This window comes from Drosophila hydei, unplaced genomic scaffold (genome assembly GCF_003285905.1).
Source record: "Drosophila hydei strain 15085-1641.00,03,60 unplaced genomic scaffold, DhydRS2 tig00008114-arrow-pilon, whole genome shotgun sequence".
Lineage (NCBI taxonomy): Eukaryota > Metazoa > Arthropoda > Insecta > Diptera > Drosophilidae > Drosophila > Drosophila hydei.
Genome location: NW_022045827.1, coordinates 9,331,359 through 9,358,629, shown reverse-complemented (window position 1 = coordinate 9,358,629; position 27,271 = coordinate 9,331,359). Strand labels below are relative to the sequence as shown.

The following is a 27,271-nucleotide window of genomic DNA, read 5'->3' as shown; positions in this document are numbered from 1 at the left end:
CTAAGCTTTTAATAATATTAAAAGAAAATATTTCATTAATGTATTGTTTAAAATATTTAGACATAATAAAAAGCAGAAATGTTGGCAAAGAGCTGCGGCTGCGGCTGCGGTGCGGCAAATTGAGCGTTTCTTATACTAGTTTGTGGTAGCACTGCAAAATAGCTGTAGTTGTTATTTATGCTTAAGTTAGAAGGATCAGAATCACATTTGCTTACCATACAATGATGTTATATAATTGGAGCCAACACCAATGGCCAATATAATTCGGATTTTCTACGTTGTAATCGTAATACTTCTGCCGGTGCGCAGAAATGAGCAGCGGCTGCGGTGTGGCGCACTGCATTTAGCAGTGTTTGGTGTAATTGCTCTGTGGTCACACTGCCCAACAGCTGTGTTAAGTCTTTGTTGTGTTTTCTTTTTTCAATTTAAATTCGACGCATCAGTAGCGTATTTACTTTCTATAAAATACCATCACAAACTATGGGTAACACTAGTAGCAAAAAAGAATCGGACAATGTGTACACAAATGAGGAGCTGCGCTTTTTAGAAACGGCATATCGCAACGCATCTGGCGGTGCTTTAGAGAAATTAACCTCAGATCGACTGGTGGTAGGTGAACGCTATTGGGTCGTTGCACTTGTGCTCTTTTGGCTAACAAATCAATGCTCGGTTGTTGCCTGGCATTGCCAGTGGCTACGGTCACAAGTTCAAGGTTTACTGCAGCAGTGTCATGCGACTCCATAAATGATATATTATGTGCGGGGAAAGCCATCGCCGTTGTCGTCGTTATCAATAACACTTTGCATTAACGGAATACGTTTTCGGTTTTGCAATCATGTCTTTGGCTAGACTAATTTGTTTGCTTTGCGTATTTGCGGGTGACTTTTTGCTTGTTTTGCTCTGTGTAATTTGCTTGTTAACGAATTAGTCGTGATTCCAAGGGGGGCAACACATAATTATGGCTACGAAATTGAATTTATGATAAACAATTGACGCGACGAATACAGTAAATGTCATCAAATATTAACATTGTGTTCGTCCCCTACCGCGCTACCTTGGCATCAAAGAGTTTGCTGACGATCGCATTAATTTGTTTATTTTGCTTTCGTTTTTGTGTGTGTTTTGGATTGTCGATTGTCCGAAAAACAGGAAGCCTGGTCTCAAACGATCGAGCGTTCACTAGCCGAGGCCACGGCTCAATATCTGTTTATCCCAACGAAGCCAGGCCAGCCATGCATCAATATACCATTGAAGAAGTTTGGCGAGCCCTATTACATTATGGAACGTGGCAGCATTGAGATGAAAATGCAGATGATGCTGTCATCTCTGCAATGCAGCCCCAACGACAGCTTGAGCAGCAAACAACTGGAACAGGTGAGCTCTTATCTTATAATAACTGAATTAATTATATATTAATTGACTGCTTTCAGTATATACACTCAATCATTAAGAGCTATGTGCATCTGGAGAGCACCTTAAAGGGTTCCAATATCAAGGACTGGCAGGAGTTGGGCTTTATTACCACAGAGCGGTCGCTCTGCAGCTTTGCCAAGGGCCTGATGCGTAGTCTAAGCAAAGACTTAGAACACACCTTGCACAATGAGGCATTGGAGCGTTGGCTCCACGTAACGCCACAATTTCTACAGCTGTGGCGCGAGGTCTTTGTGCAGCTTTACACACGCCATGGCGGCAGCAAGCGTACAATCATCAAAGAGATGGAAATTTCCATTCTGCCCCAGCTGTGCGGTATGTAATGTGCAATGACGTTGTTTGTACCTCAATCATGACAATCGTAAATCTCATTTATATACGCACACAGATGCGCCGCATAATAGCCACTACCGACCCATCATCGAGCTGCCACATGTGCTGTATATCAATGCACAGTTGCCGCGCGAGATGCGTCACAAATGGCGTTTCCTATTTTCATCGAAAATCCATGGCGAGAGCTTCTCCACAATGCTTGGCAAGATGATAGATAAGGGACCTACGCTGTTTTTCATCGAGGATGAGGATCAATACATATTTGGCGGCTATGCTCCTGAATCGTGGGCACTTAAACCCCAATTCACTGGCAACGATACTTCTTTGCTCTATACGCTCAGCCCAGCCATGCGCTGCTTCACCTCCACTGGCTACAATGACCACTATCAGTATCTAAACTTGAATCAGCAGACAATGCCTAATGGGCTTGTGAGTAATTGTGCGTATATCGATTTGTGTTATTACAACAATACTTTTTACAGGGCATGGGTGGACAGTTCGAGTTCTGGGGTAAGACAAAAGGAATAGACTTGTAATTGGAATTGGCTTACCATTGTATTACTTACTAGGTCTCTGGCTGGACTGCATGTTTGGCGAGGGTCAGAGTGTGGAGAGCTGTACTACATATGCTGACTATGTGCAGCTCAGGTGTGATTGATGCTGAATACAAAAAATAATATAATATTAAAATAATATATATATATAATATCTTCTTTTACAGCAAACGCAAGCAATTCAAAATACGCAATTTGGAGGTTTGGGCTGTAGGCGATTTGCCTGTCAAGGATGATGACGAAGGCGGCAGTGATGATCAGGTAAACATTTTCCACATCTAAATATTTAGCTAATCAAATGTTTTCCTCATACAAGTGGAAAAGTTAGCGAATAGGCAATATTAAACTAGAGAAATTAAAGTTTAAGTTTCTTTACATCTATAAATACGTTTTGCTTTTTTAGAAACGTTCGGTGTTGGATACCAATTTGGAAGATCGTGCCATGCTGGAAATCGCTGGCAAGCAAATGCACTCGGATGGACTTCGTGAGCCGGGCATGGATGATTGATGGCGGTCGATTTGGAAGGCATTGAGTGAAATCTTGGTTTTATCATATTCAAGAATTTATAGCCTTATGTCTCTTTTGGGTGTGCGGTTTAAACCTATACATATATACTTTAGTCTTAAAAACCTTTCCAAAATACTTTAAACCAAGTCCTGGATACAAAAAGTATTCGATATTTCCATTCCTACAACAATTTTGTTAAGCTATTAATGTTAATATTATATATATATTGAGATATATACGTATATAGAATGTATTATGCATAGTGTCTATGTAATACTGAAAGTATTGTTGTTGCGTTCTAGGACTACAAGTGAATGAAATTTTTCAAAAGCAATTTAATATCGTCGTAAATCTCCTCTTTTCCGCGTTTCAATAAATCGTAAACTTTTTGCTGAATTCCAGTTTATTGCTAAAATTAACGGGTGGCTTTTTCTAATTGTAATTAATAAAATTTCGATACCAATTGTATTAGGTTATTGCCCACTTAGAATACAATATAATAGTAGACAATTAATGTATTTTAAATGTCAACAGCATAGCCCGAGAGCGTAACGCCCGGTGCAATCTCCTCTTCAACGTACGAGCCGGCCTCTTCGAAAGAGCGCGCATTGCTATCTTCGAAGCTGCGTCCTACGCTCGCCGGCGTCTGATGCAGAGGCGGTGCTCGTTGGCCGAAGTTGCGCGACACACCATAGTTGCCGGCAGCATTGTGGTTGGAGTTCTGGCCATCTTCATCATAGCGTCGACCTGTCGACCGTAGTTTTGGTGCCTGGAATGTGTGCTGCTGCTGCTGCTGATCGCTATTCTCCCAGCCAGGGCGATTGTGGAAATCGTAGGTGCTCGTCTCGGAGCCCCGTGGATAGTTTGTCTTGCGCAGCATGGCCTTAAAGTTAAATGGTGGCTCCTCGGAGTTCTGCCAAGAGCAAGCTGTTGTAATCAACCTAAATCCAAATCATATTTTGGCATTACTTACATCGTCCTCGTTGCGGCGCGCCATGTTTTGCAGCTCCCGCACCGGATCAGAGGGCGGATATGAAGAGCGTTGTTGGTAATTACGCTGCTGCTGGCTGGGATTATTGCGATACTGATTGGAGGATGGCATCGGCGGCGGTGGCGGTGGCGCCGCATAGCCCTTTAAAGAATTGCGGCGCGATCCGGATCGATAAACCCCCCAGTTGGCGTTCTGATAGTTGCTGCTGTTGTAGTTGTTGTTGTAAGCATTGTTATAGGCATTCATGTTCTTTTGCATTTGATTCCTGATGGATAAGATGTGAGAAGAAGATTCGATTGAGATTGTGCAATGGACTGACTCACCTTCTCAGCTGCTGTGGATCCCGAAAGTAGCTTTGATTGTAGATGTTGTCGCTCTCGCCCATGCGATCCCAGTTGGTCTGGCAGGCCTGCTCCTTCTTATACGCATTGTAGGTTAGCAAGCAAGAGGTCATTGAGGGATTGCGCTGCAATGGACTGTCCCAGGGCTCATCGTCCTCTGTCTGCTGCAGCAGTAAGTGACTTGGAAAGGTTTGACGTGAGATCGAATTGGCCGGATCGACCATATATTGGGTATCGTAAAATGGTATCTGGTCCAAGCGGAAGGGCATCTTCTTGATGGGCACGGGCAGCGGCCCCAGCTGCGAAGAGTTCACCTCACGCATGTTAATGCGCTCGAATGGCACAGCTCGAGTGCACTTATTGAGGCCAGCCACCATGCGTTGATTGTAAATGTGCACCTGTGTGTAGGTGTTTCAATTAGCGAAAGGAAGGTGAGTGGAACCAAGAAAGCATACCTGCTGCGACAGATTGACGAAGTCCTGGAAGCGAGCGGCTCGATAATGTAGCAGCACCTGAAAGATGGACTTCTCACGCCATTTCTTAGCAAAGGGTCGAATAAAGTCCGCCGTGTTCTGATTAAGCTGTCCGGACTTTTCATTCACCAAGGGCGGTAAGCGAACACGGTCTCGGAAACCACGAAAAGCTGCCGAGGAAAGCACAAAAGAGAGAGAGAGAAAGTGAAAAAGGAGAGGCAGAGAGAAGGAAGGGAGAGGAGGTGGGTTAGTGGCCAGTTAGAATTGCGGTCAGTGTGCGGGGGAGTCACCTTAATTTAATTAAATTTTCATTTATTTTCAATGCAACACTTATAATTCATCTGTCTCTGTAGGCCACACGTCCAGCTAAGCCGATTGGTTGCATCACTAGATGTGGGTGGCCAGGTAGTTAGATGTTGTTCTGGTTGGACACCCGTGCGCTATTGCACTAAGCGGCTTAAGTGGCACGTAGACCAACCGGAGACCCTAACCACGCTAACTAATGCAAACTTGTGGCTTGGTTACTTTGATATTTTATTATGTATGTATGTTGTAGTTGTAGTAGCATGTAGTACTTGGTAATGTGGGATATTGGTAGTGCTACCCCCACGAATTAGTATAGTGCCCACATGGGCATTGCTTTTGATTATGTAAAAATAAAATGAGATCTATTCATCGATTGAGGCCTGTTCGATTTTGGAGATGCACACTGCGGCGAGAGCCTCGTCTTTACGCGCTTCCAGAAACAGTTCATCGGCCTCCGATGGTGTCTCACTTATGTCGATATGTTCCTCATCGTAATCTTTAAGCTTATCAACTTGAGTTTTTTTACCTTTTTGTATTTTGCTCGCTGCCTCGTCGTGATGGCCAGCTCCCTTTTTGCCCACTGTGTGATAGACAGAGAGTTAAGGAGACTTGCCTAAGCATTGCTTTAGATGGCGCCACTTACATTTAAAGACCTTGCCGCCTTTGACGCGCTTGCGTGCCAGCAGTGCACGCATCATGGACTGCACCTTGATCACCTTTTTCACCTGCAGCTCATATTGCCTAGCGGTGACGCACAGTTTAGTGGCAATGCGTTAGCTGTTATCGATTGCTGCTCACCTGGCTAGATACTCATCGTTGTAGTAGCGCAAGAAGACCTTGGTCTTGCCCAGAACCCAGCCCTCCATTTTCAGGCGCAGAAACAAGAGGCGACAATTGTCTTTGGTCATCTCAACCGTCTCATCGAAGTCAAAGGCCAAGAACTGATAGCTGCAGTGCGAAACAAGAGGCGATGAGTGGACTAGGAGCAAAACTTCGTGGCGCGTCCTACCGTTTGAGGAACTCCTCGAAGGGCAAGCGTGTGGAGTAGCCACGCTGGCGCGCAATGACCGTATCCAGAATGCCCAGCGCCTTCATCTGCTGCTGCACGACGTCCGAGTGGAAGGCGCGCGGCTTGTACTCCAGATCGGCGCGTATGCAGCGCACAAAGTGTACGCCCAGATTAGCGTTCTGGCTGAGCATTTTGAGCAGGGTCAGGCAGGTGAAACGGAAATTGGCGGCCATGGTGCGCAGATTGTTCACTTGCGAGATGCAGCCAGCGCTGAGCGTGTTTAGATTCTTTAAGTACGGCAAAGGTGCATAATGAGATCTCGATCTGAGCTGTGCTATGATTTGATGCAACTCACGTATGATTTGCGCTCAGTGTCGTCCTTATGCTGTATGGCCTCAAAGGGCATGGTCAGATTGCCAGCTTTGGTTAGCTGATTGGTAAACATGAGCATGACGCTCTCGTCCAGCGAGGAGCGGAACGTTTCGATCATCTCGGGCGGCACAAAGTCCCGATTGATGTCAGTGAATGCGCGCGTATCGTAAATGATGCGGCCCGTATAATGGGCAACAGATAGCTCAGTGGCAGTGTGCTTCTTCACGAACTGGCTGTGCTTTTCCGAAACGCGATCTAAAAGATGAGAAGTCAAATATAGAGTAGTGAAATCATGTCAGAGAGAGAGAGCTATTCCAGAGAAGTGGTTCTGGGTCTACCCATAATCAAGTCCTGGTCCTGACAGGAGCGCGATGCATCGTCTATGATGTAGAACAGGCCATCGGGCTTGGTCAGGAGATTATCTAGGGCCGTCTTGTTGTCATAAAAGTTCAGATTGATGGTGTCAATATCCTCGGCCTCCATTTCTAGCATTTCGCTTATGAAGATGCGCTGATTGTAGTGATACTGCATTTGCTCGTTCAGCGTGTTGATAATCAGCTGCTCCAGGCCATTGCGATGGAAGCACTCAAAGCCGAACATGTCGTGCACGATTATGGCATTCGTGTCACCACTGTACAGGTAGGCATTAATTTAAAGACCAGGATCTGGATACCCAAATACTTACAAGACTGCGCGAGGGAAGGACATATTCATGTTGATCCGATTGATGATGAAGTCAACCAAGCGCGAGTACAGCGTGGAGGCTACAGCATCCCGAGCATCGCGTGCCTCCTCTGTCGTATACTGGCGCCGCTCGGCAATGCCGCCCTTAACCATTATGAAATTGGTGAGCGACCACATGAACTTCTTTTCATCGACGCGCAGCAGTTCAGCGATGCGTGACACAATGTCGGTGTTCTCAACCTCGGCGTATTTGCCCGATTGACGGAAGCGTATGTTGCCGATGTTCAGAATGGCAGCGAGCACTTTTCGCACTGTTTCCAGCTGCTTGTGATTGAAGTCCAAGTCACGTAAAATGGCCTCAAATTCAAGATAGCGCTCAACATTGCCTTCAGGATCATCGCGACGATACTTGAGCTTGGATGGTGGCACATCCGGTGGTATGCGCAGATAGCGATAGCTGCGATCTGGCTTCAGATTGTAGTCCTTCAGCTGATTCTGTTGATTTATGAAATCATAGAAATAGTAAAAGATATGAAAGTTGTGCTGGCTGCCATCGGTGGTGGCCACACGCAGCTTCTCCAGCATATACATATTGAAGACAGCTCCGCTCATCTTGCCAGTCTTGCCAAAGGTCAGACAGTACTGCAGCACACAGCGTGTCGAGTCGTTGTTGACCGGTGTGCCGGCGTTCACCATCATCAGTATAACCTTGATGGAGCTCTCGACGCGTCCAGTGGCGCCGCGATTGCCGTCGCCCAGGTAGCACAGATGCTTGATCAGCAGGCGGGCATTGGTCGACTTGCCCGAATAGCTTTCGCCGGAAAAGACAATGTGCTGCGGCTCTCGATGGTGCAGCATATCCTGATAGGCAATATCTGCCACAGAAAAAATATGCGGCTGGTTCTCCGAGCGTGACTTGAATTTGTATTTGGCGTGAAACTGAAAAGAGATATCAAATATAAAATACGTAAGCTGCATACGGGCGGGACACGCTGGAGACTCACATCATTGGTGAACTCCTGCTTGAGCTCGTTAGAGTTCAGGGAGAGCAGAATGTCGCCAATAAAGCTATAGGACTCGCCCATTTCCATGCGATTGCGCAGCGAGTCGAGTATGCTCTCATCGACTGGATTATCTAGAGCTGCCAAATCTTCGGGATACATGCGCTCCGGCTTCTCGTCGAAGCGCTTAATGTAGCCGCGATCCACAAACAGTTCCGGTTCCTTGTACAGCGTCTTCACATCGCTGGCCAGCTCGAGCATCTCGGCTAGATCCGAACGCATTTCATCCTCGTTTTCGATCAGCTCGGTGAGAAAGGGATGCTCAACCATTTCCACCATCATGGGACGATTCTCGGCATTCTTCTCCAGGCACTCGGCAATGAAGTCGTTAATTTGCTGAGACCAGTTGGTGGGTCGTGTCAGGGTGGGCGGCGGATTGCGCACAATTGCAAACATGGCCCGTGTCGGATGCATGTCCGCGAACGGCGGCTTACCATCGGCCAGCTCAATGGTTGTTATGCCCAGTGCCCAGACATCGGCACGCACAGTTATGTCCGGTTCGCGGGCCTCCAGTGCTGTCACCACCTCGGGCGCCAGCCAGCAGGGCGAACCAATGCAGGTGCCCCGTTTGCCCAGCGTCGAGTCCACCTGACGCGACAGCCCAAAGTCGCACAGCTTAACGCGTCCATTTTTGGTCAATAGAATGTTGTCGCCTCGGATGTCACGATGCAGCACATGATTGCGATTCAGCTCAATGGCAGCGCGACAGGTCTCCCTGACAATGTACGCAATATGTTCCTCCCGCATGCGACGGTCCAGTTTTAGGAGCTTATTGACCATGTCCACAGCAGTGCCACCGGCGCAGTACTATGAGTAGTTAAGAGGTGAGTCGAGTTGGGTATAAAAACCCAGACGTGATTTTATTGGCAAACTAACCTCCATGACAAACCAAATCTCATCGGGTCCATTGGGTTTCGACAGCTTGTAGACGCCATAGAACTCCGGCAAGTTGGGATGTGCGCAATAGTCGCGCAGCGTGCGATACTCCTCCTCAATGGATACCTGGTGCTCCTCATCATAGTGCTGTATCTTCAGTGCAACGATGCGATCATTTTCCAATTCCTTGGCGCGAAACACCTTCGCATTCACGCCCTGCGCAATCTCCTCATAGATCTCGAATTTATCCGTCGGATCCGGCAATTGCGAATATGGCAAATACATATTGAATAACTCGCACAGACAACTCGTTGTATACTAAAGTTGCAAAAGGTGATTTACTCTGTAAAACTAGTGAAAAAGTTCTTCAACCGATTTTGGTGCTGCAAGTTGCATTAGCCTCATTGATGTTGCCTAACACCAACTATGAAAGGATTCGAGGAATTAACACTGAACCTCAAGTGGGTTATTGTTGCACAGGTTATATAAGCGGACAAATTTAAGAGCAGGTGCGCGAGGATACGCAGAAATATATAATTCCGAAATCCCTGAAGCCACTGACTGAAATTCCCAGAGTAACCATACACTAACAAGCTGAAATTTACATATGTATACGGACAAAGTTTGGTTCATCCAAACACCCTGAACTTTTTTTTATATTAAAAAAGAGTGGAAGGTTCAAAACACATTTTGCAGCACTAAAAAGCGAGTGTCCTTAAAGACAGACCTGCACACTTTAGTTAGCTCTATTTATATGTCACACCACAATGATGAAGGAAGAAAGTATCCTTTGGTAGCTCCCAGATAGATTTTCCGAATCGACCGCACGCTTGCAGCACGTAGCGCCGCAGAAAGCCAACTGAAAGTTGTGCAAACGGATTCTTTGGCTTTTTGCTGTGCCCCAGAAGCCCCGCAGTGACGCCAAGGCATGTTTAGCCAATTGCCTATTCCAATTCGGAGAGCACCCCCTTTCAGTGCTTGTACCTTGGGCAGCTATTTAGCCAGCTAATTGAATTAGTAGCTCAGTAGCTCAGACCGCGCGACATTCACGTGAAGCAAAAGAAAATGTGCATAATGTGGGGTGACTGATACAGAGTGAGATAGAGAGAGAGAGAGAGAAACAGCGAGGGGGTGAGAGTGAGGGAGAGGAAGAGATAAGCTTAATTTGAAATTGAATAAAAGTCAGCTGGTTGACAGACTCTAATCGTGCATCTTATTATTTGTATTTACAGATATTCGTAAGTGAAATGGACTGCTAAAGCTAAACATAAAATGTACACGCACTCGCACAATGGATCCATCTATAGTCGTCCTATTCAATATTGAGTATTTTAATTTTAATCTATTCGTATATAATTAATTGTTGTTAATTAAGTGTATTTTAATACTGATTTCTTATTCCGTTTCTTGGCTTTAGCTGCTGCTGTTTGCTAATTGAAGAGCAGTCTTTTATCAGTTGTCTTGGGCAGCGGCAAGGGGCTTAGTTGCACACACTTATCCACTCCTCCACATGGCACTCATCGCACTCGACGCTGCAGCACCATTGGAATTTACAGCGGCAGCGTTCGGCGCGTCGTTCCTTCACTTGACTGTGACCACGCCCACAGCAGAGAGAGGCGCAGCTATCGCTGGTCGTGCTATTGCGATTGCATTTGCGACCAATTGTACCTGAAATATTAAACAATAATAAAATTATTTAGAAATTATAATAAAAATATAAATAAGTAATGAGATCGATAAATATCGATTTATTTTTAAAATATTTTTTTCTGTAGAATGAACAACTCCAAAGAGCGCTCAGCATTTCAGCCATTATGATCTGATCTGATCATGTCAATTTTCAATATGCTAATCAAGTTAGGCAAAGGACTCGATTAATCAACGACTAGTTGGGGCTTTATAAAGTGTTAAGCTGTCGTTCGTGCTCGGCTGCAACTGTTGAAATTGCGGCCATTAAAAAGCGATAAATAAACAATTAACTGCAACGCTAAGCAAAGTATCATAATTGTTAGATGTTAATTGCCAACGTTAATTGCCATCATTTGGCCAGACACGGCACATGAATCAAGCGCCTGTTGAATGCGCTGCGATGAGCACGGCGGACTGCGGGCCGAACGATATGAGCCAACCTCGATAGCTCGCCCCCTCACCGCATCCCCACACCCCATCGCTCGGCGGCGATTAATTATAAATTTGCGTCGTAATTAACACTTTAAACTGGCCCGCAGTCGCAGTCGCAGTCGCCTTTGATAATTTGCAAATGTGTCAACGGCAGCAGCAGCCACAAAATGGCTAACGAAAATTGCAAGTGGCAGTTAGTCATACCCATTAAAAGTGGCTAAATGGGGTATATTGATTTCTGTGTGCATAGTTTTGTTTGTGGAATGTCTGAAAGTTGAGCACTTTAAATTGGCATATTTAATCGAGCAAACGTTTTAACAGTTCCATAATTACTTTGAGTATTATTTTGAGACAGTTAAGATATCTATCTTAACTTAAGTCTTATATAAATATTTATATATATTTTTATAAATATTAAGAATATTTTAGTGCTCTTTCCAAATTCAAGTAAGTTTCATATTATATGTGGATTATAGATCTTAGATATATTCGCTCTATATACGACTTAGATTGTTGTTAGCAAAAGTTGTTGATCTCTGCTTGAGCTCTTAACTTCGTAAAAGTCAACTCAGATTTTTTAGTTACTCCATCGCATTGGCCTGAGCTACTTGGGTCACTTTAGCTAGAGTATCTTCTAGTCATGCATATCTCAGTTGCTGTCGTTATTGTTGTTGTGGCTGCTGCTTGTTGGCGGAGAGTACGTGCCGAGCGCATGCGCAGCTCTCGACTTTGTCGTGGCGCATTTTGAGTTATGTGGCATGTTTGGTAGCTCCGTTAATAAATGGCTATTTTTTGTGTGCAGTTGTTGTTGTTGTTATCCGGCTGCTGTTAATTTGCATTTGTGATTTATTTATTAGAGGCAAATCAAATTTATCGCTAAAGCAATGCCAATAAATCATTTTTAATTAGTGCCCTGTTGTCCGAGTGTGACCGAATTTTTGACATTTTTTTATGTTTTCTTTTGGTAATCTGTTTATAATGGTATTTGCTCTTATCATTTTTCATATATGATTCGCATTTGTTACAATGGGTGAGACAAAAAGTGAGTTAGGGTTTCAGAAAAAATAAAGTTTTTATGTTTGATATAGATGAAAAGTAAAGATGAGCCAATAAAACAGTTTCCAGACTTAAATACTTATAAATTTCCTCAACTCGCTATGCCAACACTCACCCTGAATATCTGCGCTCAGATCGCGTTCGCAAAAGTTCGGCGAGCGCTGATAATAGAAGAGCGACGTCTCCAGCTTTCGGGCCATGCGCGCAGCGTTCTTATCGGCTTTGGGCTGTCGTGCGCCCTGCTCGGCGTCCAGATCGCTTTGGCTGCCACTGCCCGTCAGCGTGGCAGACGCATCGGCGCCAGCCATATCTGTGGAGCTGCCAGCGCTGTTGCCTCCATTCGATTTCTTATTGCGCGAGCGCTTCAGCACCACGATTGGCTCCCCATTGCCCAGATTGGACTGATCGACCAGGATGGCCTTGCGAAACTGATGCTTCAGCACTTTGCCCACAATATGAAAGTCGGGCGCAGATTTCCAGCACGTCTTAAGCTGACAGCTGCCCGACATGCCGTGGCACTTACAGCGAAACTCCATGTTATTCGATACGGCCTAAGCAGAAAGTTGGGCAATCATTCAATGCATAAGGTATTTTCAGTTGATATTCAGATATTCAGTTATTGCTCACTTACCATTCGGCCTGCATGATTGTTGTGCAGATTGATTTTGGATTGTATATCGCCAGCTTTTTCGCGACAATCTAGAAATAACTTGGAGTATTCGACGCCAAAGTCCATGTTGTGGGAGCAGCCGCCCCATTTCCAGCGACTGGCGATTTTGGATCGTTCATATGTCTTCTCCTCCTCGGGCGTTAGGATTTGATTCGTTTCCAGATACTGAAGAAACTGCTTTTTCTCCTTGTCCAGGGACTGGCGCAGGTTCTTGTTGAGCGTCTTGCGATTGATGGTCGGATCACAGCCGCAGGACATCAGGCGTCCTTGGCTGCAGGCGCGCGCCACACTGTGAGCAACGCCAGCAGCTGAAATGGCAAAGGCAAATGCACTCTCCCGATAGCCTGTGAAGAAGATTGTTTAGATTTCAGAGCAATTGCAATGGAAGTCGAAGTGGATGCGTCACTAGGGATTCACGGCAAACTATCGCAAACTAAGTTATGCGGCGTTATTTTTAACACTGAATGCCCAAGCAGTTGTTGTCGCTGTCTGCTCTCTGCTATCTTTGCGATCGCCAAGGGAATTGTGCGGCATTTGGCTTAGACATGGGCTGGACAAGCGTTCAAGCTTTGCCGCCAAGCCTCAAATGCCGCCACCCAAAGCCTGGCCAATTCAATTGATTCCAGCGATCGAACAGACAAGTTTTAATGATGCAAAATTGTGGGCACAGCCAAAGCCAGAGCACACCCACCCAGTCGGTTAGTTGACGGCTTATGCAACAGCTGTCAAACGACTGTCAAAATTGACGTTAATCATGACCGACATGGACCGTCATTGAGCGGACCAAAGTTAGCAACATTTGTCAATCGATTGACATGCAAATTGTCAGCGCCACTTTGCATAAGACAAAACCCCAGAGCAAATCCAATGCACCGGCGACAGTACATATGTCAATGTGACAGGCGTGCATCAAGAAGATGCTAACTGCTAGCCGCTAGCAGGCTGAGAGCTGGGAGATGGAAGCTGCCAGGGCAGGGGCCAAAAGCTGTCAAACAATCAGTCAGAGATGGTCAAGCTGTCCGATGGCAACGAAAGTCAAGAGTCCGTCACTCAGGATGCGCACGAATGCAAATGTCAATGTTGTGACAAGTTGTCGCTGTTGTACAGCCAAAGCAATCGAATGATCGAGCGATCCAGCGATCCACCGATCCAGCGATGGCATCGTTCCAATGTCAATGGTGTAATGCAAAAGTGTAGCGCGCATTTGATTGACGATTAAGACGCCATCAATCAATGCATCAATGCGCACAGTAGCCGCAGCCTAGCCACCTCCTTCACCTCCTTCGCCCGCTGCCACTCGATTGAATTTTTCGCGATCTGTGATCTGTGTGATCGGTGCTCGTTGATCGGTCGATTGGGTCTTGATTTATGCACGCTTTGTTTCTCCCCCCAGGCCATTTGCAAATCCAAATCACATCATTGCCAGCGAGTTACATTTGACAATGCCTTGGGGCCAGTGACGTGCTTCTTACTGCGCATAAATTGGCAAGCGATCGAGTCAGGCGACCAGCCGATCTCTCTCTCTCTCTCTCTCTCTCTGCGACCTGTCCCTGTGCATGCCTGTCTTTGCCCCTTTCCCTTGCCCTGCCTCTGTCTCTGTCTCTTATGTTGCAATCCCAAGTAATTGTTTGCGACATACGTCGCTCGCTTGTTGTCACATGCATTTGGCTGAACCGAGACCAAGATAAAGGTCGATCGTCGTCGACGATCGTACGTAATCCTTTTACTACTTTTGTACATGCCTGCTGCCGCTATAGTCCCAGCCCCACTGCTCAGTTCCCAAGTCCAGCCTCACTTGATTGACAATAATGCATGGCGAAGTAGCAGCAGCAGCAGCAGCCGCAGCAGCAACGATCTGCGATCTGCGACGACGATCAACGATCGACCAGTTCCATAAGTTATAGTAGATGTATGCAAAATAGTTGACCTGTCCGTGCGCCGTTCGATTGTCAGTCATTGTGCCTCTCCGACTTGATTTGTTTCGTTTCACTTGGCCGATCGTCGTCGATCCCTCGCTGTTTTGGGGCTGCTCAGGTTGCTGGCTTGCTTGCTTGGTTGGCTAGCTGGCTGGACTGTGGCTCTGCCCTTATAAGTCTCCCAGTCGCAATCGTTGCACGCGTTGCTGTTGCCTGTCAATATTGACTCTCGTTATGTGCAGTTCAGTTCGGTGTTTCCTTCCTTATTTAATGGACACACGAACGGGCGGCTTGACAAACAGACAACCGGACAGCCGGACAGCTGGACAGACAGACAGCCGGCCAGATCGGCAGACATGTCACTGACATAAGCTTGGGTTTACCATATTCGTACGCTGCGCGCCCCGTTGAAGGCTAGTCGAGAGTTACTTGGAAGTGCTGCTCTGGCTTCTCCAACTGCTGCTGCGGCTGCTGCGGCTGCTGCTGCTGCTGGTGTGGCATGCATTTGGAGATTTATGGTTCGGCATTGTTATATTGGGCAGTGTTGTTAACTTTAACCCGACTCATTTTGGTATTTGGCCCGATCAAGTTTGCGTGCACTTGATGCCAGTCCCAAGATTATGGCTAAATGCAAATTATATGTAGATATGCTGTAATGACATTGTTCTGGCTTTGTCGGAATTACTAAATCCACAATTGCCACAATACCAGCTGAGGCAATCTTAAAGTCAAACGGTTCGTTTAGTAAATTGATTATATAAAATATTTGCCCTAGGCCTATATTTAAGCTCTGATATATGGCTTTTAATATTATTTTATATGTATTAGGTTAGTTCATAAGTTTTTTGCATTGTTTATGTATGCTTGGGTCTATATTTGAGTAAAGTGTTTGAGGGAGTTGGCTTACTTCAGTACGAAATTCTGAACCCAATTGATTCGTTTTCAGAAGTTCTTCAGCAAAATATGTCTTTGGAACCAATAGATCCCACAAATATTTAGATCAGCATAATTATTATACTTAGCTAACTTACTGAATAGCTTAGAATAGTTTTTCAAGAACCTTTCTCGATATGATTTCTTCATTTTGATAAGTCAAGATTCTATATATATATATATTATCAAAATAATAAATTTATATTGACATTAGTGCTTGATTAACTATAGTTTTGCTTACACAAAGACTTCATTGTGCATAGGGTTAGAGTTCTACAGATCTATCAAGGTTTCATGGACATTTGCCTTTTCATCAAAGTGTAAAATGAATTTGTGTTCCATTTTATAATAATACTGCATAATTTCATTCAACTTTTACATTATGCTTTACTCTTAAGTAATATTCTAATACGTTTTTCGCGCTGAACTTTTTTACGACTCTACAAAAATCTAATCCAATTTCATGTTCACCCGACTAATTGATGGACTATAATTTGCTGCTATTGGCGTCTGCTTAGCTTATCCATGCCCATTACCGAAATTCGCATACAGATCGAGTTGGCACATCCACATCCAGATTCACGTTTAGTCGTTCAGTCGTTCAGTCGTTGTCGCTGGCTGGTTCGTTTGTCTCTTGAAATGTCTGGCTGTCGCTTTGCTGTACGTTGTCAGTGGCCGCGGCAGCATCCGTCAACAGAGATAACAATTTTTTAAATTGAAATTGAATGAAGTGGTTTGCTTACAATATAATTTATACGATGAATGCAAATAAATTACGCCGGACTCGAGTCAAGTCGAGTCGTCTCCACTCGACTTGGATGCGCGCCTTTCCCTTTTACTCGACGGTCTCCCAGGCCACTCTTGTTATTGCTTGTTTCATACGATTTTTTTCTTTGCATTTGTTTATTTATTTCTTTCTTTTTGTTGCATTGAAATTTGTGAGAAATCTTTTCAGCCTGGCTACTGGAAGTATATCGTTTGCATCTGCATTGCATGCCGCCATTTTGATCGCTGACCATTCGCCCCATTGTCTTGGACCCTGTCTCTCCTTACAGCAATTGTATGACGCATAATTTAGCTAATGAAGCGCTTGGGAACGCAGTTAAAACATTCCTCAATGCCTCCAAGTCAAAGGATTTTCCAAGTAACTAGCCTGATTGCCACCTTGGGCCATTAGTTAAAGATTGTCTTGCTCTTTGAAGAAACTTTCTAATCTTGTCAATGAATATATGATTTTGATATTCACAACCTATGAGCAATATTCACTTCTATTTCAGGGCGTTTTTGGGTGGCCTACGCTGCCTATAGAACCTGAGAAACTATCGCTGTGAGTCATAACAGTAGTCGCAGCTGATACAGATCGGCGCTTGTGATCATACAGTTACCGCTATTTGCTACTTGGCTAACAAAAGCGGCTAAGAAAGCGGCGACACTTTGTAGATGGTCAGTTAAACATCATCATGACCAACATGATCATAAGGCACACGCCGCGTATCGAGTGTGTGTGTGTGCGTGTGTGAAATATAATGCCTGGCCGACAGATTAAGATATCAAAGTCAAAGTTCGCACTGCCGCTGCTGGGATGCACTAGGCTGTGACAAAAGGTGCGCCCAGAACAAGCCTCGAGCAACACTCTTACTAGCTGGAAAACTTAGAAACATGATCTAGCTGCGCTGCGGCTGACCAACTGGGCCTGGGGCATTAGGCAGCCAGAGAACCAGCTACAGCTACAACTACAGCCACAGTCACAGTCACAGGCACAGCGCCAGCTTCGACTGCTGTGGTTTTGTGCCATGGCGTGTCTAATAATGCGATGGCTAATAGCATCGGACACTGGACCAGGGCCTATTGCTGGGCACTTTTAATTAGACTCTATTCATACACTGATATGGCCAGGGGTATAGGCGATGTAAGAGTCAGCATGAGTCAGTTGAGTTGAGTTAGTTTGCCGTCGATCTGTGAGGACTTGGCTTATGGCATCTGCTAGTCGAGCATACCCGATTTTAGTGCATTTACTTTACTTTTTTACCTAGCGGTTTGCGTGTGGGCCGTTGCTCTATGCATAACCGCAAACCCGTTGACAGTTTGTCGTTTGCTGGTCGTAAAGCGATTTTGTTTGCGTGAAAGCTGAGCCACACTTACGGCGCATTTTAGTGTCAGCTTAATGGCTTTCGGTTGGACCAGGCCACTGCTACTTGGGGCAGTTGGGAAACTTGGCAAACACTTACCTTTCTTGAGCAGATTCGAGGCGTGCGGATTGCGGCTCTTTGTGCTGAGGGACGAGCAGTTCCAGCGATGCCACTGAAACTGCAACCACATAAAATGATTAGCTAATTTGACAACAGAAAGTCCAGAACTGAAACTTAACACAAATTCTAAGAAAATTCTATGATAGCTTCGTGTGTGCATGTGGGTAAATATATAACAAGCTCTAAACGTTTTAGCCTCTATTAACTCAATTAAGATAAGGACAAGGAAATGTTTTAAGAAAACAACTAATAATAATGAAAAAGTATACAAAAATAAAGATATTTTCTATTCAAAGTTTATTCTTATAAGAGTAAAAGAAAATAAACAATTTATATTTAAAATAAATTTATTAAATATCTAAATTTAATTATCAAATATAAGAAATTTCATAGTAATATTTATTAAAATAAAAATTGAGTGCATTTAATCATTTTAGCCAACTACCTGTATCTGGCATTCACGTATGGCCATATCCAGGCCCTCCAGAGCTGCGGCTGTTACATCACTTGCCTTGTAGCAGAGCTCCACCTGATCTTTGGTTAGGCCTGGCACCGAGCGACAAGTGGCGCGTCCATCCGGCAAGCCATACAACCTGTGAGAGTAAAAGTCAAGACAGTTTAACAATATCCTTATTATATATATATAGAGACGCGACTTGTCATATCTTGGCTAACAATCGTGTTTCTCTGCTCAGAGCCCGCCTTGGTCTAGCAGAAATTTGATTATAGCAACCGCAGCAGGCAATTAAATCGCAATCGCAATAACCAACCCCAAAAATCCCAAAACCCAAACCCCAAACTCAATTTCGTAGCCAACACAAATCACAGCCCGAGCTCACACAGACCGCAGCCGAAAGTCGTCATTAACCTTGAGCGCCAAAAAACCGCAGACGAAAAAGTACAAAAAAAAAGAGAAATAAATAAAATTTAAGTGAATAAAATATAAAAATGCCTGGCAACAAATTTAATTTAATTTCATTTTATTTGTTTATGTGAAATTTAATTTGACTTTGTGGCAGATTTAATCAACGAGCGCGCAAAGGCAAAGCTCTCAGCGCAAATAGACGGACGGACAGTAGCTAAATTAAATTCCAGAGCTGTCATAAATCTTCAGGCAAGTCTTTGGTCTATGACTCACGCAACAGAAGCCTGTCCAAGAACCAACTCGTTGAGGCTCGCATTGAACTCATTTAAAGCGCGCCATGGCACTCAAGGTCAGCGGAGAGGTGTTCTGATCTTGCGCCACAGATACTGGCACAGATACAGGCGCAGACACATGCACAGACACAGATACAGACATAGATACAAAGACTGAATGCGAGTGCCAGTTGACGTTGAACAACTTCATCGCCACATCCATCGAAATCGCCATCGCATCGCGTTGATCTGTGACACGCAGAGCGCAGTTGTTGTTGTTGTTGCTGTTGCTGTTGGCATACCAGGCGTATACGTGATGCGCTCAACGATGGCGTCTTCAATGTAGTTTCTTGCGCACGCCACTCCGCTCAGCTGGACGGGGAGGGGTGGGTGTGGATTAATTGTAGCACGTAGCGCATGTAAAAAATACTCAAATGTTGAAACGTGCCATTTTCACACACGTAGCCAGCGCTGCAACTGATCTGAGGATCTGCCATCATTTGGTATGCCATTCACGCTGCCCAGCGCAGAGCCTGTGCTCCACTTGCTTCCCGTTTACTGCATATGACGTTGTCTTGCAGCTGCAGCTGCAGATGCAGATGCGACACAGTTTAGCCATGTTAATGAGGTGCAACTCTAGCGTGGGTACATGTGAATAAAATACTATACTTTGATCCTCTTACTTTGATACCATCTATGCTAATCAATATATTATATTGTATATTATTCTGAAAATCTTATGAGTCGATTTATGTATTAGAATGTGTAAGTAAGGATGACCAAACAACAGCAATACCATTTGAAACCACTATATTGTAGTTATTGCTTAAGTTATAATTAAGAGACAGGTGTCAAAAACTTCACTAAAACTTGCCATTTGATCATGAATTATCTTGCAAAGATGAGGCACACCTTTGAACTATGGATACATTTTTACTAAATGGCATAGATGTAGATATAAAACAAAACTAGAAAAAATTAAATATTACAAATCATTTTTGTTTCCTTGTAATTATTTTTTCTACTGCTCTTATTTGGTCAGCTTATCAATTTGAGATTTTTTTTATATAAAGTATCGGAAAAGTTATTAATGTAGAGTATGTTGTTGTCATTATATGAGTAAAGCATAATGATGCTTCCATAATGATTAAACAGTCTGTCAAAATCGGTTGATATCAATTTATGTATGTATCTAGGTTCCTGGGTTGATGGACTATAGTTGCCATAGAAATAAACGCTCAAATATTAAGCATATATAGTCAAACATGTTCTGCCCGTGGAAACATATTGAAAGAGTTTATTAGGCTACCAATAACTCGGGAAAACCATATATAATTGGTACTACTATATAAAATCTTAGGTTATAATCCCTCCTTTACTTTTTTTTACAGAAATATTCGCTTCTATAATTATTTTAATTATTGTATATTTTATATTATTGAAGCTTATTCAAGCTATGAATTCTTATCCACGTATTCTGCTTGGCCCAGTTCAGTCCACTCTCTTCTTATCAACTTTAATATAGTTGAAGTTTAAGATTTTAAAGCCAAGAGTCGAGCTAATTTTTAAGTATTTCCTATTCGTGGCAGCTTTCGCTTTTGGCTTGCTGAAAAAACTTTTGTGCATTTCATGGCTTAAACGTTAAAAATAAAACATTACGAAAAATGTGATAAAATTCGTTTAATTACAGAGGGAGCTAGCGTAGAGCTATGGAAATGAAATGCTTCGGCTGACTGACAGTGGGGCACCCTGTATTTGAATAGTCGCCCGAGATCAAAAGCATTCCTAGCTGTTGCCGTGGCTTCGGCAGCCAGGCTGCCAGGCTGCCTGGAATGTCTCGTCTCGACCGGGGCAAAGTTATCTGCCTTGACTTGAGTCTGGCTGCCAGCATATGTGTGTGTGTGTGAGTTAGCGTATCTGTGTGTGGGAAACAATGTTTATGCCTAACTGGCTTAGATAGCTAGCTGATTTGATATAGTTTGTGGAGGGGCATAAAGCAACGAAAAATCCTTGATTTATGCACGGGCTACCGTTTGACAGACGTTGCGGCCCAAACGCTGCTCGGCTGAAGACTTTTGGCGGCGCCTATTAAAGCCTTGCCACACATTTCAATCTTTATGGCATTTCAATAGAACTCCAGAGCGTGAGAAACTTCAATTATGAAAATGAAATAAAAATTTGTGCCCATCGGCCGTATATATATAAATATATATACGTTTTATTGGCAGACTTTTAGTTTGCTTCAGTTTATTTGTTGGTTATCGTGGCAACACTTTACACGCCTGATAAGCAACATCATCGTCCTTAAACTCAAATTAACCAACCTGGCAACATTTTAAGCCACGGCTAACAGATCGATAAATTTTATAAGCGAATCAATTGCGCTGCTATCGCATCGCGTGAAATACGCGCTAAGCCAGACAGACAGCCACATCGGATCGCCATCGGATCGGATTGGATCGAAGATCTGCCGCATGCTGCACGCCGCTGCATGAGTCAGCGTCGGTTCCTTGACTTTGTTGCCTTATCAGTTTTATTGAATTCACTGGCAAACTCAGCACTGGCAGTGCCAACAACAACGTCTTCGATGACGACGACTAAAAGCCATACGCTTTATAAAGCTGTTAACAAAATGTGCATCAGTTTAAATTCTTTATCTGAGAGACGTCTGGCAGATGGCTCTGTGTGATGCCCTGCATTGCATATCTGGCGACCAATTAAAATGCATTTTGCCAAGAAACTTTATTATACCCTGTAGCCATTGAGCAAGGCTTGAAGCGTATTTTTATTTTTATGTCTATTCCCTCAGGCACAATGTCTGTAGGTTAATTATGTAGAACCTTTCTGCTAACACGAACACTAAATTCATTATATTTCAAATTATTACTATATGCCGTATATACTATATATAAGTTATATATATAAGTTTGTGAAAGCACAGCAATACTGAGTATCTCCATGTCGGCTACGTCACTTAGAAAACTCTTGTCTTATATTTATTTTCATTAAGTTTCTCTCTTTGCGGCTTTTTAAATTGCAGTTTTGTATGCCTGATATTGAGTTGGTGATAGAGCAGCTTCAGCGAGTTCCATGCGAATGGATTTCATGTTTAGCAGGAAAAGTGTATTAAATTGTAGCCAAAAACTTGCCAAAAATTATGTATCCATTATAAATTTTGAAATTCTGAATCAAGTTACAATTTGCTTATTTATAATATATATAATATATTTATTAAATTAATTAATTTATAATATATAAAATATATATTAAATTAATTCATTTATAATATATATAATATATATTAAATAGTACCCAAAATCTAAGAATTCTTAGACTTATCTCTTCATTTCTTTGAACAATTGTTGTGCCCAGCTTAAGTCCATCTGATCTCCATATTCTTTAGGTGTGTCCTTTATGTTAGCTTAGATAATGCTACACATTTATCAGCTGCTCTTTATCTACTTTTATCTAACTTATTGCCGCTGTAAATGAGCTGTAAATTTCAGCAAAGAATCGAAATCTTTGCTGGGGCAACTTTCTCGCAGTTCGGCAAGTGTCGAACCGAAGATCGTTTGACTACCAATCGAGGCGGCCTTATCGCGCTGCCCAGCGATAAGAGAATGCCACAAATTTAACAAGCAATTAAATGCGCTGCATATCGTGCATATAAGACTGCAGACCTGAGGCTGCCAAAGTAGCAGCGACTCATAAATAAACCAAGCTCAAGTTGTTGCCTTGCGTTGCGCATACGCCATGTGTTGCAGCGCAGCACACTTCAAGCTGTGTGTGTGTGTGTGTGTGTGTGTGTGTGTGTGTGTGTGTGTGTGTGTGTGTGTGTGTGTGTGTGTGAGTGTTCGTGTGTGTTTGATGCATCCAATTAGGATTCGGTTGCTGCACATTATACGTTGCACTTGCTTAACTGCGTTGGGCACACTGTCATCATTGGGGGCGTGGCCGTGTGGGTGTCTGTGTGCTTCATTTGCATTTCAAACGAAAATTGAGGCAATTTTCGCTGCAGATGCAGTTGCACTTGCCGCATGCCTGTGTGTGTGCCTCATTATGCGCTGCAATTATGACGTTGTAACTACGAGGAAGACGACCGAATTGCAGGCTGCTCTTCAGGTTGCATTGCTGCAGTCTCGAGTTGACTGCAACTGCTCGTCGTCGTCGCTGCTGTTGTTGTTGCTGTGTTGTCAACAAGCAAAAAAGTATGTTGACAACCCCATGCAACAATAACAACAACAACAAGGAGAGCAACGAGATTAACAAGCTGCAACTACTAGGCGAGGCAACCAGTCAGTCAGCCAGTCAGCCGCACCTGGAACCTGGACAGACATTGCCTCTCGTTCGCCTGATTGCGCACAGCATACACACATACACACACGCAGACATACGCGTCGGAGTCGGAGACCGATTGACAGCGCTTGGCGCATTATAAGGCCCTGAGTGCCACGGACCACCCTGCAATTGAAATCAACTCAATTGTGTAGGTTGGCCGCAGTTGATGCGAGGACGAGACAACAAGCCCAGCAGCCAGAGCAACAGCAACTGGAAGCAACTGAGCAATTGCCATTCGGCTGTGTGTTCTCTGGGTGGATACCATGTCCAGTTGCGGCCATGAACCATTCAAAATGGCGTTGACTTCTTTGGCAAAGAATTCCTTTCTGTTTCGTCTAGCTAAATAGCTAAACATAGCAATGGCTGCAGAGAGCTGCCTCTAGCAGCAGTTCAAGAATTTCAATAGCTTGAAGAATGGCTAAGGCATTTAGGAATTTCAAAAAGTATATAAAATAATTGAAAAAATTTATATGCTTCTTTATTTGTTTTTTAAAGCATTTTATAAAGTCTATGAAAATACTACTATTAATATTATTTAACATGAACCAAGAGAACTCATATAAATATATCGTTAAACAATTTGGTGTTAAATCATTGATTAGCAAATGTTGTGTAAGATTATATATTTAAATTGATTTTTCTTAAAGAGCATAATTTTATGAGTTTATAATAGTTTACCTTAAATTTAAGCAATGTAAGTAAAATAAATTAAATGAATGCGATCAATCACCTGTATGAGTTATCTATATAACATATATATGGTATCAATATAGCCTTATAACTTTATGAGTAACAAATCATTTGCTAGGTCTCGACTTTGTTAATTTATATTCAAGATAACTATTTTTTTAATAATATCGATTCATATAAGATTTGTATCAAGAAGTTAAGAAAGAAAAATTGTAGATTTACGAGTCGATTCGATTTACTCTGAAACGTGGTTCCTGAAACTTGGTTGCTTGGCTCCTGAAAGTTCGATCCTGAAACTTGGTTGCTGAAGCTTGGTTCTAGACACTCAAAACAACTTCATCTATTTTAAGAATATAACTTTCAATTATGCATCTGCACTATACAACATTTTCAAATATCTAAACAAAATTAATATATATATATATTCTTATACATATGATATAAAATACTTGAAACCTTGAATAAATTGACAAAATTAGAGTTTCAATCAATATTTAAAACATTCAATTTAAGCATCAATTTGCTTCAGCTCAGTTTCCTAAGCAACTAACTAACTTGGCATAGAGCTCAACTTATAGTCAAGAGAAAGCTTAAATAAATTTAATTATTTGCTGAGCCTAGGTCGTTCCTTCAAAGTTTCGTTCCAGCTTGCTCAAACATTTAAAATAAATTAAATGAGTTGAGTTAAGTTTTTGATTCGCATAATTGTTCCACCCTGAATTGAGCGCAACAGCAACAACTGCAGGCAATTAAGCAGGTAGCTCGGCTGGCCGGCCTTATGGCTAGATCAATATTAATTATGCCAACACCTATGGCTGACAGTTTTCGGGAGGGGACGACGGGTCGAACGGACGTGTAAGACTCGCATTGATTAATCTGTTGACTCAGCAACATAAAGTGCTGCTGATGCTGTTACTGTTGTTGTTGCTGTTGTTGTTGTGGTTGTCGCTTAATTAATTAACTTGCCACCGACAACGACAACAGCAGCAGTAACAACGACAACAACAACCACAACAGCAACAACTGCGCTTGTGTAATGCTTGGGTTAATTTGTTGACAGGCCATTTACACATTTGAGTTTTGCTTTACATACGCGCCAAAGTGTTGATGGATGCGGCTGGACAGCTACTTAGATAGATACGAGTGGGGCTGGTTGTCTGTATCCGCAAGATACTCGTTGTTAACACTATGTATCCACAAGATACTCGCACTTACCACCGTGTGCAGCAGGCCAAGATAATCACAACAATTAAATGCAAATGGCAATGGCGCGACGGCGACTGTGTTGCAGTCAAGTTGTTGCTGTTGTTGTTGTTGCTGTTGCCAGTTGCTGTTGTTGCTTGCCACGCAGTCATCGCTCGACTTTGATTTGCATAAATTTTCATACAATTGAAGCCCAAATTTTACTAGCAGCACATTTTGATTGCATTTGTTGTTGCTGCACACACAAGTTAGTTGATTAGTTGCTGCTGTTGCTGTTGTTGTTGTTGTTGTTGTTGAGCTGGTTTGCCGAGGCCATGCAACAGCAAACATTTTGTAGTACACATTGAAGCCACACAGCAACACTTTTTGCTACGCACATCACATATTCGTTGCATATTTTAAATTTGGTTTTTATTTCAGCCTATTTAAGTTATTGGAATGATTTTTAAATTATTATTATTATTGTTTATTATTATTATTTAATTATTATTATATTATATTATTAGCTCTTCACATAGATTGCACATATTTTTCACATATTTTATATAATTTATATAAATAATAATCGTAAATTATAAGCCAATTAATTAATTAATTTAATATATTTAGAAATATTTCTATATTTTTTTATTTAAATTCAATCTTTTTTTATTTATTTTTAAATTTTTTCAAAATCTTTTTAAAGTCCATATATTATTCTGCCTACACTGTTAAACATTCTTTTCTAAAAGTTGCCATTGAATTATGTTCAAATAAAAAACATATTTTAATTATTTTTATATTTTTTCATAAGTCCAAAAATTCACAACTTTTCACATAATTCAAATATATTTATTGTTTGTCTTTTATCATAATTTTATCCTTCTTGTAATTGAATTTTAAATCTTCACATTTCTGGCCAATATTTTACCAATGTTTGGCCATTCTTTGCCATGCTTTCAGGGCAAAGCGTTAAGCGCGGCTATCGAACCGCCGATCGCGCGCAAAGCGTCAATAAACATTGACCGTTCAGCTCTGAGCTCTTCAGCTACTGGCTAGCTGAGCAACTTCTTTGGCTTGTAATATTTATTTGTTACCTTCTTTTATTTTGCTTACGTTTTATTTACAATCGTTTTTTGCTCGGGCTGTTCTGATTGGTCCGCAGCTTTGTTATTCTTTTTATTTTACACGAACTTCACTTCTGGGTGGCTTTTCTTTCTCAGCTCTGAGAATTACGTTCGATTCGTTGAACTTTTCTTAAGCTATTTCTAGCTCGATATAATTTTGTGTTCAATTCAATTCAATTTATGAATCAGATTACTATGAGATATTTGTCTGACTAGTATAAAATCCAATTGCTACACACAATTAATAATTTAATTTAATTATTAAAGAATAGGAAACATTTGTTGGCTTTAAATTCATTTTGGTTTAAATTTCACTAACAATTTTCATTTATTTTTAGAGTTTATAAACTGTTTATTTAATATAATATACATTTATAAAATATAATTTGCACATTCATGCTTTTCATTTAATTTAATTTGAAATTTATAACTAGTTTAAAAAATGTTATAAGTAATATTTGAATGAAATTTATTTATTGTTTATCTTTTAAATGCATCAAATATGTTACGAGTTTTTTTTTTTAATTATTTGCCATTGCTTTGGGTGGTATTCAATTTAAATTTGTTTCAATTCAAATTCTTGAAAGATTTTTTAATATTATTATTTCAATATTTTTAATTTTAATTTCTGATTAATGTATATTTTATAATTAAATACATTTTATTGCACAACTTAAATTGAAAATATTTAAATTGATTGTTATTGATTTCATATTTCAATTAATTTAATTTTTTTCTATTTCATTTGTATTTATTTTTTTTATTTTCTATTTATTGCAGCACTGGTGATGGATGTGTAAATAAATTTGACGGAAGCCACAGGACACAAGACGTCCTGTCTCGGAAACGCGCCGCACGACTATGAAGCGAGAGCCGAGTGCGACAGGCTCTAAATGCAAATTAAAATCAAAAA

General features: G+C 42.2%; 3 protein-coding genes across 3 annotated transcripts; 1 reads left to right on the top strand and 2 right to left on the bottom strand.

The window, feature by feature from the left end:
* The first annotated feature begins 480 nt into the window (after positions 1 to 480).
* On the top strand, positions 481 to 3,021 carry LOC111601293 (MTOR-associated protein MEAK7). Its single transcript, XM_023317807.1, has 8 exons — positions 481 to 609; positions 1,150 to 1,374; positions 1,431 to 1,746; positions 1,820 to 2,193; positions 2,247 to 2,274; positions 2,334 to 2,412; positions 2,486 to 2,579; positions 2,722 to 3,021. The coding sequence occupies exons 1-8, from the start codon at positions 481 to 483 to the stop codon at positions 2,824 to 2,826; spliced, it is 1,350 nt and encodes a 449-aa protein (XP_023173575.1). The 3' UTR covers positions 2,827 to 3,021.
* A 208-nt stretch (positions 3,022 to 3,229) lies between these two features.
* On the bottom strand, positions 3,230 to 9,784 carry LOC111600950 (neither inactivation nor afterpotential protein C). Its single transcript, XM_023317331.2, has 14 exons — positions 9,667 to 9,784; positions 8,940 to 9,257; positions 8,007 to 8,870; positions 7,004 to 7,941; positions 6,657 to 6,949; positions 6,302 to 6,573; positions 5,947 to 6,233; positions 5,736 to 5,885; positions 5,581 to 5,678; positions 5,464 to 5,517; positions 4,614 to 4,801; positions 4,141 to 4,556; positions 3,800 to 4,082; positions 3,230 to 3,739 (listed from the first exon to the last, which is right to left on the bottom strand). The coding sequence occupies exons 2-14, from the start codon at positions 9,222 to 9,224 to the stop codon at positions 3,347 to 3,349; spliced, it is 4,521 nt and encodes a 1,506-aa protein (XP_023173099.2). The 5' UTR covers positions 9,225 to 9,257; positions 9,667 to 9,784; the 3' UTR covers positions 3,230 to 3,346.
* Positions 9,785 to 10,351: 567 nt separating this feature from the next.
* On the bottom strand, positions 10,352 to 25,365 carry LOC111602183 (protein Wnt-10b; the record flags this gene model as incomplete). The annotated part of the gene is made up of 6 exons (XM_030224489.1): positions 10,352 to 10,607; positions 12,232 to 12,667; positions 12,748 to 13,130; positions 17,864 to 17,942; positions 18,330 to 18,477; positions 25,265 to 25,365. Coding segments are annotated over 6 exons (1,335 nt in total), but the record flags the coding sequence as incomplete, so codon positions are not given.
* Positions 25,366 to 27,271: the final 1,906 nt, after the last annotated feature.